The sequence below is a fragment of the Pseudophryne corroboree genome, chromosome 6 (assembly GCF_028390025.1).
Source record: "Pseudophryne corroboree isolate aPseCor3 chromosome 6, aPseCor3.hap2, whole genome shotgun sequence".
NCBI classification, from domain to species: domain Eukaryota; kingdom Metazoa; phylum Chordata; class Amphibia; order Anura; family Myobatrachidae; genus Pseudophryne; species Pseudophryne corroboree.
The window spans coordinates 40,941,147-40,957,933 of NC_086449.1; the positions used below are offsets into that span (position 1 = coordinate 40,941,147).

At 49.9% G+C, this 16,787-nt stretch overlaps 1 protein-coding gene across 9 annotated transcripts in view; it reads left to right on the forward strand.

The window, feature by feature from the left end:
• LOC134936014 (NXPE family member 3-like) overlaps nucleotides 1-15,981 on the forward strand; it is a 99,957-nt gene extending 83,976 nt beyond the window's left edge. For all 9 annotated transcript variants that reach the window (XM_063930911.1, XM_063930908.1, XM_063930907.1 and 6 more), the window contains one exon: nucleotides 15,019-15,981. In XM_063930911.1, coding sequence (XP_063786981.1) covers nucleotides 15,019-15,551 — 533 coding nt within the window. In that variant the 3' untranslated portion in view covers nucleotides 15,552-15,981. The remainder of the gene's footprint in view (nucleotides 1-15,018) is intronic.
• Nucleotides 15,982-16,787: the final 806 nt, after the last annotated feature.

Sequence of the window (16,787 nt, forward strand, 5' to 3'; positions counted from 1 at the left end):
CCATTATACTGTATATAGCAGTACGGTAGGCCACTGCTGTACCTACCTCTGTGTCGTAACTCGTCATCCATAAAGTATACTATCCATCCATCTACATTGTATACCTGTGGTGGCTTTTTTTTTTATACTAGTAGTTTAGCAGTCTGCTGACAGTGTCCACCAGGTCCATTATACTGTATATAGCAGTACGGTAGGCCACTGCTGTACCTACCTCTGTGTCGTCACTCGTCATCCATAAAGTATACTATCCATCCATCTACATTGTATACCTGTGGTGCATTTTAGTTGTGCGCATTAAAATATGGAGAACAAAAATGTGGAGGTTAAAAAAATAGGGAAAGATCAAGATCCACTTCCACCTCGTGCTGAAGCTGCTGCCACTAGTCATGGCCGAGACGATGAAATGCCATCAACGTCGTCTGCCAAGGCCGATGCCCAATGTCATAGTAAAGAGCATGTAAAATCCAAAACAAAAATCAAAATTAAAAGCGTCTGAGGAGAAGCGTAAACTTGCCAATATGCCATTTACGACACGGAGTGGCAAGGAACGGCTGAGGCGCCCTGGCCTATGTTCATGGCTAGTGGTTCAGCTTCACATGAGGATGGAAGCACTCATCCTCTCGCTAGAAAAAAGAAAAGACTTAAGCTGGCAAAAGCACAGCAAAGAACTGTGCGTTCTTCGAAATCACAAATCCCCAAGGAGAGTCCAATTGTGTCGGTTGCGATGCCTGACCTTCCCAACACTGGACGGGAAGAGCTTGCGCCTTCCACCATTTGCACGCCCCCTGCAAGTGCTGGAAGGAGCACCCGCAGTCCAGTTCCTGATAGTCAAATTGAAGATGTCACTGTTGAAGTACACCAGGATGAGGATATGGGTGTTGCTGGCGCTGGGGAGGAAATTGACAAGGAGGATTCTGATGGTGAGGTGGTTTGTTTAAGTCAGGCACCCGGGGAGACACCTGTTGTCCGTGGTCAAAATACAAAAAAAATCAGCTCTTCGGTGTGGATTTATTTCAACACAAATGCGGACAACAGGTGTCAAGCCGTGTGTTGCCTTTGTCAAGCTGTAATAAGTAGGGGTAAGGACGTTAACCACCTCGGAACATCCTCCCTTATACGTCACCTGCAGCGCATTCATCATAAGTCAGTGACAAGTTCAAAAACTTTGGGTGACAGCGGAAGCAGTCCACTGACCACTAAATCCCTTCCTCTTGTAACCAAGCTCCTGCAAACCACACCACCAACTCCCTCAGTGTCAATTTCCTCCTTACCCAGGAAAGCCAATAGTCCTGCAGGCCATGTCACTGGCAAGTCTGACGAGTCCTCTCCTGCCTGGGATTCCTCTGATGCATCCTTGAGTGTAACGCCTACTGCTGCTGGTGCTGCTGTTGTTGCTGCTGGGAGTCGATCGTCATCCCAGAGGGGAAGTCGGAAGACCACTTGTACTACTTCCAGTAAGCAATTGACTGTCCAACAGTCCTTTGCGAGGAAGATGAAATATCACAGCAGTCATCCTGCTGCAAAGCGGATAACTGAGGCCTTGGCAGCCTGGGCGGTGAGAAACGTGGTTCCGGTATCCATAGTTAATTCAGAGCCAACTAGAGACTTGATTGAGGTACTGTGTCCCCGGTACCAAATACCATCTAGGTTCCATTTCTCTAGGCAGGCGATACCGAAAATGTACACAGACCTCAGAAAAAGACTCACCAGTGTCCTAAAAAATGCAGTTGTACCCAATGTCCACTTAACCACGGACATGTGGACAAGTGGAGCAGGGCAGACTCAGGACTATATGACTGTGACAGCCCACTGGGTAGATGTATTGCCTCCCGCAGCAAGAACAGCAGCAGCGGCACCAGTAGCAGCATCTCGCAAACGCCAACTCGTTCCTAGGCAGGCTACGCTTTGTATCACCGCTTTCCAGAATACGCACACAGCTGAAAACCTCTTACGGCAACTGAGGAAGATCATCGCAGAATGGCTTACCCCAATTGGACTCTCCTGGGGATTTGTGACATCGGACAACGCCAGCAATATTGTGCGTGCATTACATCTGGGCAAATTCCAGCACGTCCCATGTTTTGCACATACCTTGAATTTGGTGGTGCAGAATTATTTAAAAAACGACAGGGGCGTGCAAGAGATGCTGTCGGTGGCCCAAAGAATTGCGGGCCACTTTCGGCGTTCAGGCACCGCGTACAGAAGACTGGAGCACCACCAAAAATACCTGAACCTGCCCTGCCATCATCTGAAGCAAGAGGTGGTAACGAGGTGGAATTCAACCCTCTATATGCTTCAGAGGATGGAGGAGCAGCAAAAGGCCATTCAAGGCTATACATCTGGCCACGATATAGGCAAAGGAGGTGGAATGCATCTGTCTCAAGCGCAGTGGAGAATGATTTCAACATTGTGCAAGGTTCTGCAACCCTTTGAACTTGCCACACGTGAAGTCAGTTCAGACACTGCCAGCCTGAGTCAGGTCATTCCCCTCATCAGGCTTTTGCAGAAGAAGCTGGAGACATTGAAGGAGGAGCTAAAACAGAGCGATTCCTCTAGGCATGTGGGACTTGTGGATGGAGCCCTTCATTCGCTTAACCAGGATTCACGGGTGGTCAATCTGTTGAAATCAGAACACTACATTTTGGCCACCTTGCTCGATCCTAGATTTAAAACCTACGTTGTATCTCTCTTTCCGGCAGACACAAGTCTGCAGGGGTTCAAAGACCTGCTGGTGAGAAATTTGTCAAGTCAAGCCGAACGTGACCCGTCAACAGCTCCTCCTTCACATTCTCCCGCAACTGGGGGTGCGAGGAAAAGGCTAAGAATTCCGAGCCCACCCGCTGGCAGTGATGCAGGGCAGTCTGGAGCGAGTGCTGACATCTGGTCCGGACTGAAGGACCTGCCAATGATTACTGACATGTCGTCTACTGTCACTGCATATGATTCTGTCACCATTGAAAGAATGGTGGAGGATTATATGAGTGACCGCATCCAAGTAGGCACGTCAGACAGTCCGTACGTATACTGGCAGGAAAAAGAGGCAATTTGGAGGCCCTTGCACAAACTGGCTTTATTCTACCTAAGTTGCCCTCCCTCCAGTGTGTACTCCGAAAGAGTGTTTAGTGCAGCCGCTCACCTTGTCAGCAATCGGCGTACGAGGTTACTTCCAGAAAATGTGGAGAAGATGATGTTCATTAAAATGAATTATAATCAATTCCTCCGTGGAGACATTCACCAGCAGCAATTGCCTCCAGAAAGTACACGGGGACCTGAGATGGTGGATTCCAGTGGGGACGAATTAATAATCTGTGAGGAGGGGGATGTACACAGTGAAAGGGGTGATGAATCGGACGATGATGATGAGGTGGACATCTTGCCTCTGTAGAGCCAGTTTGTGCAAGGAGAGATTGATTGCTTCTTTTTTGGTGGGGGCCCAAACCAACCAGTCATTTCAGTCACAGTCGTGTGGCAGACCCTGTCGCTGAAATGATGGGTTCGTTAAAGTGTGCATGTCCTGTTTATACAACATAAGGGTGGGTGGGAGGGCCCAAGGACAATTCCATCTTGCACCTCCTTTTTTCTTTCATTTTTCTTTGCATCATGTGCTGTTTGGGGAGTATTTTTTTGAAGGGCCATCCTGCCTGACACTGCAGTGTCACTCCTAGATGGGCCAGGTGTTTGTGTCGGCCACTTGGGTCGCTGAGCTTAGTCACACAGCTACCTCATTGCGCCTCTTTTTTTTTTCTTTGCATCATGTGCTGTTTGGGGACTATTTTTTCAAGTGCCATCCTGTCTGACACTGCAGTGCCACTCCTAGATGGGCCAGGTGTTTGTGTCGGCCACTAGGGTCGCTTAGCTTAGTCACACAGCTACCTCATTGCGCCTCTTTTTTTCTTTGCATCATGTGCTGTTTGGGGACTATTTTTTTCAAGTGCCATCCTGTCTGACACTGCAGTGCCACTCCTAAATGGGCCAGGTGTTTGTGTCGGCCACTAGGGTCGCTTAGCTTAGTCACACAGCTACCTCATTGCGCCTCTTTTTTTCTTTGCATCATGTGCTGTTTGGGGACTATTTTTTTCAAGTGCCATCCTGTCTGACACTGCAGTGCCACTCCTAGATGGGCCAGGTGTTTGTGTCGGCCACTAGGGTCGCTTAGCTTAGTCACACAGCTACCTCATTGCGCCTCTTTTTTTCTTTGCATCATGTGCTGTTTGGGGACTATTTTTTTCAAGTGCCATCCTGCCTGACACTGCAGTGCCACTCCTAGATGGGCCAGGTGTTTGTGTCGGCCACTTGGGTCGCTGAGCTTAGTCACACAGCTACCTCATTGCGCCTCTTTTTTTCTTTGCATCATGTGCTGTTTGGGGAGTATTTTTTTCAAGTGCCATCCTGTCTGACACTGCAGTGCCACTCCTAAATGGGCCAGGTGTTTGTGTCGGCCACTAGGGTCGCTTAGCTTAGTCATACAGCTACCTCATTGCGCCTCTTTTTTTCTTTGCATCATGTGCTGTTTGGGGACTATTTTTTTGAAGTGCCATCCTGCCTGACACTGCAGTGCCACTCCTAGATGGGCCAGGTGTTTGTGTCGGCCACTTGGGTCGCTTAGCTTAGTCACACAGCTACCTCATTGCGCCTCTTTTTTTCTTTGCATCATGTGCTGTTTGGGGTCTATTTTTTTCAAGTGCCATCCTGTCTGACACTGCAGTGCCACTCCTAGATGGGCCAGGTGTTTGTGTCGGCCACTTGGGTCGCTTAGCATAGTCACACAGCTACCTCATTGCGCCTCTTTTTTTCTTTGCATCATGTGCTGTTTGGGGAGTATTTTTTTCAAGTGCCATCCTGTCTGACACTGCAGTGCCACTTCTAGATGGGCCAGGTGTTTGTGTCGGCCACTTGTGTCGCTTAGCTTAGCCATCCAGCGACCTCGGTTGCAAATTTTAGGACTAAAAATAATATTGTGAGGTGTGAGGTGTTCAGAATAGACTGGAAATGAGTGGAAATTATGGTTATTGAGGTTAATAATACTATGGGATCAAAATGACCCCCAAATTCTATGATTTAAGCTGTTTTTTAGTGTTTTTTGAAAAAAACACCCAAATCCAAAACACACCCGAATCCGACAAAAAATTTCCGGTGAGGTTTTGCCAAAACGCGTCCGAACCCAAAACACGGCCGCGGAACCGAACCCAAAACCAAAACACAAATCCCGAAAAATTTCCGGTGCACATCACTAGTGTAAAGGTGTGTACACACGGTCAGATAAATCTGTAAGATTTTGACTATATAGTCAAAATATTATGAAAAGTTAGTGCATATCTCATGGTGCTAGGCAGCTTGCGATGCAGGTTCGATCCCGATATGCGCTCCCGCGGGATCGGTAATGTAAAGCTAAATAGACTGTGTAGGCAAGTCAATCTTAACTATCTAGTGTACTATCTAGTATAAAGTATAGTCAAAATCGTACATAGACAAAATCTGAAGCACAGATAGTCAAAATCTGTACAATCTGTGCTATCTGGGCTCTGGGGGAGTTCAAGGGAAATCGTATAGTCAAAATGGGGCAGAGCAAAGATCTCACCATGTGTACACACCTTAAGAATAAAAAAAAAAAGTTGAACGAAATGGACGTTTGGTCTTTTTTCAACCTCAATAACCACGTTACTACTAGGTGCTTCATCGCGCCCTAGGGGCGCTCTTCACAGCGTCGCAAGGGGCTACGCCCCCTTAACCCTTACACACCTTTCTGGGGTTCAATATTTGTATTATATTGAGTATTACCTGCATTCCTTTGTTAGTGGTTATTATTGCACGATGAAAGGGTGAGTGATGGTGAAGGAGGCGCAGCCCCTTGCGACGGTGTGAACAGCGCCTGCAGGGCACGATGTACAGAATTTAGCGGGTGCGGGGAAACTGCGGATGGGGGAGGGTGTCTGTAGATGCAGCGGGTGGAGGGGGGGCAGACGAGGGGGGGCCCAGATGGGGAAGGGTTGGGAGGTGGTGGGGGAGGGGCAGAGAAGTGGGGGCTGCAGATGGGGGAGGGGCCCGGAGGCACTGCAGGTGGGGGAGGGGCAGGTGCGAGGATGTTGCAGATGAATGAAGGGTCCGGAGGTGCTGCGGCATGGGAAGGGCCGGGGGTGCCGGGGGTGGGTTAGGGGGTCCGGAGGCGCCGTGGGTGGGGAGGGGCAGGTGCGGGAGGTGTGACGGATGGGGAAGGGGGTCTGGAGGTGCTGCAGGTGGTGGAGGGGCGGGTGCGGGGGTGCCGCGGGTGGAGGGGCGCAGGTGTGGGGGGAGACATATATGGAGGGGTGGATGGTGGAGGGGGTCTGGAGGTGCTGTGGGGGGTGGGAGAGTGGGAGCCGCGGGTGGTGTAGGGGGTCTGGAGGCACAGCATGTGGGGAAGGTGAGGAGGTGTGGTGCATTGAGGAGCGGTCTGGAGGCGCTGCGGGTACTGTACCTGCCAAAAAGGTAGTTGGAGGGTATGTAGTAACAGGGAAAGGACAGAGGCGACGGGGCCAGGACAGGGGCGACGGGGCCAGGATAGGGGCGACAGGGCCAGGATAAGGGTGACAGGGCAAGGCCAGGGGTGACAGGGACATGACAGAACACAGGGCACGGGAGAGATTGGTATTGGGGACAAAACAGTGGTGACAGTGACAGACAGATGTGTCTTACCGGAGTCACTGCTGCTGGCTGCTGCTGTTCCACTCCAACCTGTTGGGATCTGCTGCTGGTGGAGACTTGGCATGGCTGACTCTCTCAGGCTGGAGTCCTGCTTCCTTTGCCCGTCCGCATCCCTCCCCCCACTCCTCAGTCACACATCGCGGACCTCGCGTGGCTGTCGGGCACTGTGGTAAGGGGAGACTGGGAGTGACTGGTTAGCCCCCAGGAGACGCTGCGGCTGGAGGGAGGAGGGGGTCAGAGCCTGCAAGCAGCGTGGACTTATGCAGCGCTGCCCGCCGGCTAAAGCGTGAGAAGGAGCTGGGCGCACCTCACTGCGGGTGGCAGCGCTGCAGCTAGCGGTGGGGTTGCCGGGGCTGGAGATAACAGAGGCAGTACGGAAGCTGCACAGCGGCAGGTGCCCCACAAAACTGCAGCTAAGAAGCATGGAGTGTGCCAGAAAGTGACGCTCCTCTGCACCAGAGAGCCCCTGCTGAGTATGCTGATGTGGGGGGGTCAAGCACACAGTGAGCCGGTGCTCGTCTGTCTGTACAGCATACCCCCTCACACACCCCTGCCTGTGCCATGCCCATACCATCTGCTTCTGCTCCTAGTCTCCTATAGATTTGCTCAGAGCTGTGACTCATTTGACTAACTCCGCCCAGCAATATGACTCCGCCCAGCGATATGACTCCACCCAGCATTAGCAAATGAGGCACAAAGTCACAGTTCTGGGCTAATATATAGGAGATGGGTCTAATTCAGACCTGATCGCTCGCTAGCAATTTTTTGCAGCGCTGCGAGCAGTAGTCGCCGCCTATAGGGGAGTGTATTTTTGCTTTGCAAGTGTGCGATCGCATGTGCAGCCGGGCGGTACAAAAAAGATTTGTTCAGTTTCTGAGTTGCCCAGAACTTACTCAGCCGCTGCGATCACTTCAGCCTGTCCGGGCCCGGAATTGACGTCAGACACCCGCCCTGCAAACGCTTGGGAACGCCTGCGTTTTCCCAACCACTCCCAGAAAATGGTCAGATGCCACCCACAAATGCCTTCTTCCTAACACTCTCCTTGCGATCGGCTGTGCGAATGGATTCTTCGGAAAACTCATTGCACAGCAACGATCTGCTTTGTACCTTTGCGACACACGTGCGCATTGCGGTGCACTTGCACGCACAGTTCTGACCTGATTGCAGCGCTGCAAAAAACGCTAGTGAGCGATCAGGTCTGAATTACGCACTATATGTCTTGTCCCCGTAAGTATTTCCCTCTATAAAATTCAGTATGGTGTGTGCGTGGTCAACGTTGTATCATGAATAATATCCACTTATGTCCCAGTGGCGATTTTACCTAGCAGCCCCCCTCCCAGCAAAATCTGACACCCGCAGGGACTAATAATCTCAAGAGATCCTGCGCTATATTCACAATATATGTTTAAATATTAAAAGTATTGTACATTAAGCTACTGATTACTATATAACAGGCATAAGAATAAAATATCTCAGATCAATAGTTATAATATCAGTAGAAATTATTATTTAAAGATTACGAAGGAGCTGGATAATATGCTGGAATATATTATATAGTGTTCTGATGTTGAATGTCCAGAGACACATACCAACATTAGAGTTCACTGCGTCCACACTTATATCAGAGTTCAATTTCTGTAACTGCCTATAATTGTGCCTGAATTTTATTGATTTTTCACTTGCAGGTACTGACTAGCAGTCAAAGCACTCCCTGCTAATCTCAGCCAGACAGGCAGTTCCAGGGAAGGAGGGTGTGTTTTCTCCCCCTGAGACTGCCAGTCCGGACTGCCATAGCAGAGAGAGCACTTCCCATGGGAAGCCACTCCCTTGCTAATACGGCAGCCCTTTCCGGCTTCCAGGGGCTGCAGCCGATGCAGTCCATAGATGTCAGGCTGTTTCCTATCTGTGCCAGACTTAAGCCCTGCCCCTGACTTAAGTCCCACCCCTGCTGCCAGTGGATTTAAGCCTTACCTCCCGGTGATTTGTAGCCATCAATCAACGGGAGGTCACGGAGCCAGGGAGGAGATTGGCGACACACACACACACAACCTGGCCAGACAGGTATGGAGCCGCTACTGGATGCAGTCACAGAGATATTGTATGCAGTGTCTGTTGTGGTGCATAATCAAACATGTATGGAAGTCTATAAGGATACTGTTACATAATTGAGGAAGCATATGATAGGCCATATAATTCAAAATTACAGCTTTCTGTATATGGCTAAATGGTAGTTTCTGGATATAACATATAGAAAGGTGGATATGACATGTAACAGGATGAATATAACATAGTGAAATTGATATAACATATAGCGAGATGGATATGGTATATAACAAGATGGCTGTAACCAGAGCCGTTTCTAGACAATTTGGCTCCCAGTGCGAGATTTCAAAATGCGCCCCCCCCCCCCCCATTGCTATAAAAAAAAATTGCGTGCCCCCCCCCATACAGCCAGAAAAAAAGCATGCGCGCGCCAAAGGCGCGCGCGCTCCCGACAAGGCTGTGTGGCCTGATTAAAATGGGCGTGGTCTCATTACAGTGGGCGTGGCCTCGTCTGATATCGCACCCACCACAGGGGGAAAAAATAAAAAAAGTCCCCTTTTTACACATTACACCAGGCAAGTGTCCCCATATTACACAGCGCGGCAGGCAGGTGTCCCCATTTACAAAGTGCGGCAGGCAGGTGTCCCCATTTTACACAGTGTGGCAGGTATCCCCATTTTATACAGTGCGGCATGTATCCCCAGTTTATACAGTGCTGCAGGTGCCTCCATTTTACACAGTACGGCAGGTGCCCCCATTTTACACAGTGCGGCAGGTGCCCCCATTTTACATAGTGCGGCAGGTGCCCCCATTTTACATAGTGCGGCAGGTATCCCCATTTTATACAGTGCGGCAGGTATCCCCATTTTACACAGTGCGGCAGGTGCCCCCATTTTACACAGTGCGGCAGGTATCCCCATTTATACAGTGCGGCAGGTATCCCCATTTTAAACAGTGCGGCAGGTATCCCCATTTTACACAGTGCGGCAGGTGCCCCCATTTTACACAGTGCGGCAGGTATCCCCATTTTATACAGTGCGGCAGTGTGGCAGGTATCCCCATTTTATACAGTGTGGCAGGTATCCCCATTTTACACAGTGCGGCAGGTGCCCCCATTTTACAAAGTGCGGCAGGTATCCCCATTTTATACAGTGCGGCAGGTATCCCCATTTTACACAGTGCGGCAGGTGCCCCCATTTTACACAGTGCGGCAGGTATCCCCATTTTACATAGTGCGACAGGTATCCCCATTTTACACAGTGCGGCAGGTGCCCCCATTTTACACAGTGCGGCAGGTATCCCCATTTTACACAGTGCGACAGGTATCCCCATTTTACACAGTGCGACAGGTATCCCCATTTTACACAGTGCGGCAGGTGTCAAGTGGGGGGGGGGAGGGAGAGGGGGAGAGAGAGAGAGAAAATACTTACAACTTGCCGCTCTTCGGGTCCCGCCGCCTCACGTCCCTCGCGCCGGCCGCCTCCTTCTTCGATGGTTATCTCCAGTCCTCTCCTCCCTCTCTCTCCCCCCGCCGAGCGCTCCTGCTCGGGGGGCGGCGCTTCGCGGAATGACGCATTTGCGACGTGACGTCGCGACGCAAACGCGTCATTCCGCGAAGCGCCGCCCCCCGAGCAGGAGCGCTCGGGGGGGAGAGAGAGGGAGGAGAGGAGTAGTCACAAAGTGCCGCGGCGGGCGCCCCGTGCGACTGCACGGCTCGCCCGCCGCTAGAAACGGCACTGGCTGTAACATAGTGAAACGGATATAACCTATAGCAAGATGGAAATGACATATAGGGAAACGGATATAACATATAGCAAGATGGATGTGACACACAGGCCGGGATGTACTAAAGGGAAATATGTGGTGAAACCCCCGTTTTCGGGGTTTTTACCGCATTTTCATATGTACTAAGCCCAGGCCGCCGCGTTTTTGCCACACAGGGTATCGCCATCTTTTGATTGGCGATACCTTATAGAAGCCTATGAGGCTTCTTAATGCTGGCCGCCACAACCCGCTGTCTCCGCCGCTGACACCGGCCCCCCTCCCCCCCGGCATACCTCTGTTAAGGCATCCTGGCATCGGAAGTCAAACTCCTCCTCCCCTTAGCAACCCAGCCGGTGGTCCTTCCGGCTGCAGGGAGGAGGAGGAGGCGCCGGGGACAGCCTGCTGCTGTTTTGGAGTTGAATGCACCATAGCACTTCCTACACAGAATCAGACTCCGTTACGCAGATGTACAAACGTTGCTCATCCTGGTGATAAGTACAATCTAGCAATGCAGTTCCGTTGCTCCCAGTTGTTTTATTTATGCACATAAGAAGGGCATTTCCAGAGAGAACGACGATGAGTGCGTCCAATTCACCTGAGACATAGCATGCTGAGAGGGGCTACAGTATATGCCGCGACTGAAGCCACAGTCTATAAGGACACATCTGTACAAAGGGGATCCGGTCTGAAGATCGACAGTATCTAGGTCGACAATGTTTAGGTCGACCACTATAGGTCGACAGTCACTAGGGCGACATGGATGGAAGGTCGACAGGGTTTCTAGGTCGACATGTGCTAGGTCAACAGGTCTAAAGGTCGACATGAGTTTTTCACATTTTTTTCTTTTTTTGAATTTTTTCATACTTAACGATCCACGTGGACTACGATTGGAATGGTAAAGTGTGCCGAGCGAAGGCACCATGCCCGAAGCATGGCGAGCGAAGCGAGCCATGCGAGGGGACGCGGTGCACTAATTTGGGATCCCGGTCACTCTACGAAGAAAACGACACCCAAAAAAACAAAAAACCTCATGTCGACCTTTAGACCTGTCGACCTAGCACATGTCGACCTAGAAACCCTGTCGACCTTCCATCCATGTCGACCTAGTGACTGTCGACCTATAGTGGTCGACCTACACATTGTCGACCTAGATACTGTCCATTTGATGAACCACACCCGTACAAAGAACCACTATTATTATTTTATTTCCATTATTCAGTATCCTACATATTGTACATAACATACATATTACCACAATTAGAATCATACATTTCACATAACACACATGTATCTGTCAATGGGTATCTGCCAGGGTCTGACTGGCCCATAGTGGTACAAAGGAAACTCCCGCTGGCATAGCTAGAATAAGGCAGGTCTGTTCGTGGCCCCCCTGGGCACAGAACACTGGCATCACTAGCATCCCCCTCTTGTGCAGCAGAAGAACCTTTCGGACAGAATGTGAGCAGTCAGTATGCAGTGCAGACATAGATGCAGGAGTATCCGGTTCCATGAGCTACCAATGGAGCATCCCGACCAGAGGAGAGATAGAAGGGGGAAGAGAGCTTTCAAGTGACACAAGGATCCCAGATTCTTCTCCACCCCGCCTGGGTGTCTGGGTTCAGTGTAACCTGTTATTTGATGAGAGCATTTGGGTCTAGACAGACAGACAGACAGACAGACAGACACAGACACAGACACCTCTCTCTCTCCTGAGTCCTGTCCCAGTGTGTAAGTAGTACAGATGCTGCTGCAATTCTTGCATTTGACAAGATAAATTATATATTTTATCTTTCTATGTGTATTTTAGGGTTGTTAAAGTTGTCTTTGTCCACTACAAGAAAACTTTATAAAATTGATGTCTCCCATATAGGTGGTGCTATACACAGAACCCAGGCATTATTAAATGATTAGTTTAAACCTAATATACACAATTGCTTTAAATGTAATATACACAATCTATGCCTCCCACCATGACCCATTCCAGGAGGGACAAAATGCTCTCTACCAGGACCTGTGTTGAAATGGGTCAGGTATGATATCCCAGTGGATGTGATGCCCGGTGTCACTTTCCTGACACCGGCACCCTGCCAGCCAAAAATGCCAGCAGCAGCAGGGTGCGCACTCGGTGTCCCCTTGCGGGCCCTCTGCACTCACCATGCTGCGGGCTCGGTCGTACACTGCTCTTAGGTCTCCCGGGCTCCCCCAAGGCTTAATCTGGCCCTGCCTGGTAGGCTCCACTGCCTGAAGGCGCAACCTCTCCTCTAGGGATCAGGTTTTAGACTGTGCGCTTGATTTATACATAAGTTACATTATACTCAGTGGCGTCACAAGGTGGGTGCGGGGGGTGCGACCCGCACCCGGGTGTCATCCGCCTAGGTGTGACACCAAAGTGCCGACTTCTGCTCACTGAAAGGGTGCTGAACTGTAACATTACATGCAGCACCACGGCTCCTGTCACCATGTAGGAGCTGGCACTGCAGACACGCCAGCTCCGGGGGCAGGCCGCAACTCCCGATCCCCCGGAGTGACGAAAATGCGGGTCGGGGCACTTAGCCATGCCCCCTCCGTGAAACCATGCCCCTCCCACAAAGCCACGCCCCCCATATTCTCTACGAATGTAGCCTCTGTGGTGGATGGCCACATCGCTAAGCATGGGCCCCTATCACTACATTCCCTCAGTTGGCCCTTCATACCCCGGTCCGATATCACAAACTGGCTAAGGTCCTTCCTGTTCAGTCTTTTCTCAGAGCTAATTCAGATGATTGAGACATAACAAGAAAACAAGATAATTTTCACCAGTAATACTAATTATAGCTACATACAGCGGCATCAATGTGGGGGTGCGGGCCATTCCCGGATGCCACTCTCCGAGGGGTGATACCGAAATGTGAGCTCCTCTACAGCGACAGGAGCCGGGTGCTGCACTGTGGCATTACATGCAGCGCTCGTTTCCTCTAACAGTGTAGGAGCTGGCACTGCAGCCACAACAGTTACTGGGGCAGCTCTGCATCTCCCGAAGTGATGAAAACAGGGGTCAGGCCGCAAGGCCACGTCCCCATCCCAGGAGACTACGACCCCGTTTTGGTGGCCCATGCGACTTCAGCACAGGGGTCCCGCTATGTTGTATGTGCGAGAGAGACAGCGCTTTTTGGCTGAATGCTATGCTGAGGGGTGTGATTGGTTGTGGAGAAGCAGTGCCCTGTAACAAGAGTTATGATTGGTTATGGTGCGGGGTGGGCTGTGACTGTCTTTCCTGTTTGACTGTCTCTTGCTCTTTCTGCTGCTGACAGATGGGTAACAGAAGAGATCACCTCCTGTCAGCCCACGTGGCTGCTTCAGATACTGGTCGCGGGGAGTGGGGAATCTGGGCAACAACTACAGAGGGCTGTGGGCCAGCTGGACTGTGAATCAGGCACAGGTTGTGCAGTCTCTCTCTCTCTCACCATCACCAACAAAGTGTGAGCTCAGCTGCCCTGTAGTTGGCAGATGGGCCCTGGTCAGTACAGCAAACAGGCGATTCAGGGCATGGTTCAGAGGTGGACGCAGTTGCAACCACGACTGCCTCTTTTGCTGCAACTGTATCTGTATGCTAATACCAGCGGCTGTTGGTCTTCTTACTGTGATGCTTACCAGCTGACATCACCCACAAATGCCCACCAAAGTTGCATCTATCTTAGTGCAATTTCAATCTCTTTGAGCACTGGTGCTGAGAGACAAGGGCGGCTACTAATTGCCCAGGCCCGGGCATGCTGGATGGGCCTGGCGCGTGCCCGGTTCTGCTGCCCCATCCCCCAGAGAATACCTAGCTTAATCTGGGAAGTGGGTCTCTCCACCACGACTGGCACCATCTTCCCAGTGACATCTTGGCGCCACACATTGAGAGCTTCTAGTGCAGTTGCGCCATCTTCCCAAATAGCACCGGGAAGATGGCACCTGCTGAGGAGGGGGTACCCACTTCCTGTAGGCAAACAATAAAGAAGTGGTTTCCCTCCCTCTCTCCATCTTGGTCACCCCCCCCCCCCGCCTCCATTGTACAAGGGTCTATACTGAGAAGGGGAGGAGCTGTGACCAGTGCCAAGTGGGTGTGTACACCCCCAATATTATCAGACCCTCTGTCTCCCTAAATACATAAAATAGAAGAATAGCATAATTTTGTGAGTGAACAAGAAATGTATTCTTTTGTGGACTGTGGGCTTTTTTTATGTGCCGTAGCTCATTTACCCCATTGTGGCCATGTCTAAGACCATACACACCCCCCCCCCCCCCCACCCCCATTATGATCTACAGTACCTTGTCAACCTAACTTGAAAAAACAGTATTCAAATAAGGAAAGATGGGGAAACCACTAAAATTTTTAGTGCTTATCAATATTTTGTACAGTATATAGTATTAGTATATGTTGTAATGGTTGTGGCACTCTGTTATTTTTGTTGGCTTGCAACATTGAACATTTGGCTCTCAAAGAGAGAAAAAAGTTGCCTACCCGAACATTCAGATAACCATAAATATTTTCTTTTGTTTTCCTCCTAGGTCTGCAGAGGATAGACTTGCATGTTAATTATAAGTCGGGACCTCTGATAGCTGTGGATGCTATTGCTGGGCTGGCTGTGCGATGGAGGGCCCATGGACTTCCCTTGAGGACCTCCAAGACTATGGTTTCTAACCTGCATTATGAGTCAGCCCACTTGGCTGGGATTGGCGGAGGACCTCATACAGTCATTGTGATAACCCTATGGGCCCACTTCACCACCTATCCTGTGCAGGTCTACTTAGAAAGGTTGGGGCGCATTCGTAAGGCAGTTGCATCTTTACTTTTCCGTAGCCCTCAGACCACTGTGATACTTAAATCAGCTAACACGGGTTCTAAGTCAGTTTATGGAAGTGACTGGTTGTCGCTTCAGCTGGACATCTTGCTGAGGGTATACTTCAAGGGGTTAGCTGTCATTATTTTAGATGCTTGGGACATGACCTCCTGCCACTATCTCCCTGATGCCATCCACCCAGGACCAGCAGTCATCAGGAATGAGGTGGACCTTATGTTGTCTTACATATGTCCACAATGAGGGATGGGACGCTATCCAGTTACAAGTGAATAATTGCTACCATCCTCTGGTTTGAAGTGCAAATCTCGCATAACAATCAGATGGGACAAGGACCAGATGCAATTATCCACTGATACAACTGAAACGGGTTCCTGTGTTACAGCTCAGAAAGCTGATTCTGTTCACAGATTAAGGAGCCGCGAGAAGGATCAGCCTTCAGTACTATACCTGTCAGGAAATGGTCCTACTTGAATCCAGCCTCAACACTGGCATTGTAGCACCAATTGCACTTTGGTCATTGTTGTGAGGTTCTAATTGCAGAAGATTTAAATGAAATTAGTGTAGATGAAATGTCTCACTTGGTTACATTTGTTATTTAAATGAAACTTTGTATATTATGTATTGTATTGTTATTACAGTTTAATGCCATACAATAAAACCTTAAGATCTACTAAGGAAGTTCACAGTCCATGATAAAAGCCATCATACTAACCATGTACGTATATGGACACCGGTACAGCTTACATGGTGCAAAGCTTATTTCTCCAAGGTGATGGGGAGAGGTGGTGAGACCAATAATGAGACTGCTACGGGGCCCTGAAGATGTCAAAAAATGTTACCATAACAGTCACCACCAGTGCCAGACTAAAGTCCACATGGGCTTGGACCTGAAATTTATGAAGGACCTATTGTGTGCCTCGGCAAGAGGTGTGACAAGCGATGTGGTGGTGTTACTTTTTATGTGGGGCTGTAACTAGTGTGGTGTGGGTGTTGTCTATCTCCATGGAGGTCATAGCTAGTGCCTACCTTCAGCCACTTAGTAGTGGAGCTTAGCTATAACAAGAAAAAGTTTATGACCACCATATAACACAGAGCATCAGTGACCGCCATATGATAGAGAGAGCATCGCAGTGACTGCCATATGATGCAGAGAGATGTATCAACATGCAAAGAAGGTGGAAAGGGGAGCAGCAATGGGGTAAAACAGAGCAGATGTGGAAAGTTTAGAAAAGATGGGGTAAAACATAGCAGACATGGAAAGGAGAGCAGAGATGTGGGCAAACCAGAGCAGACAGGGAATGAGGGCTCCTAGGTCACAATGACACAGACACCCCTCACTGACACATACACTTCTTACTGACATGGACACCCATTACTGACACAGACCCACTGATACCGACACATTGACACATACTTATTGACACAGACATAATTACCTACACAGACACCGCTTCCTGACACACACTCCTTACTGAC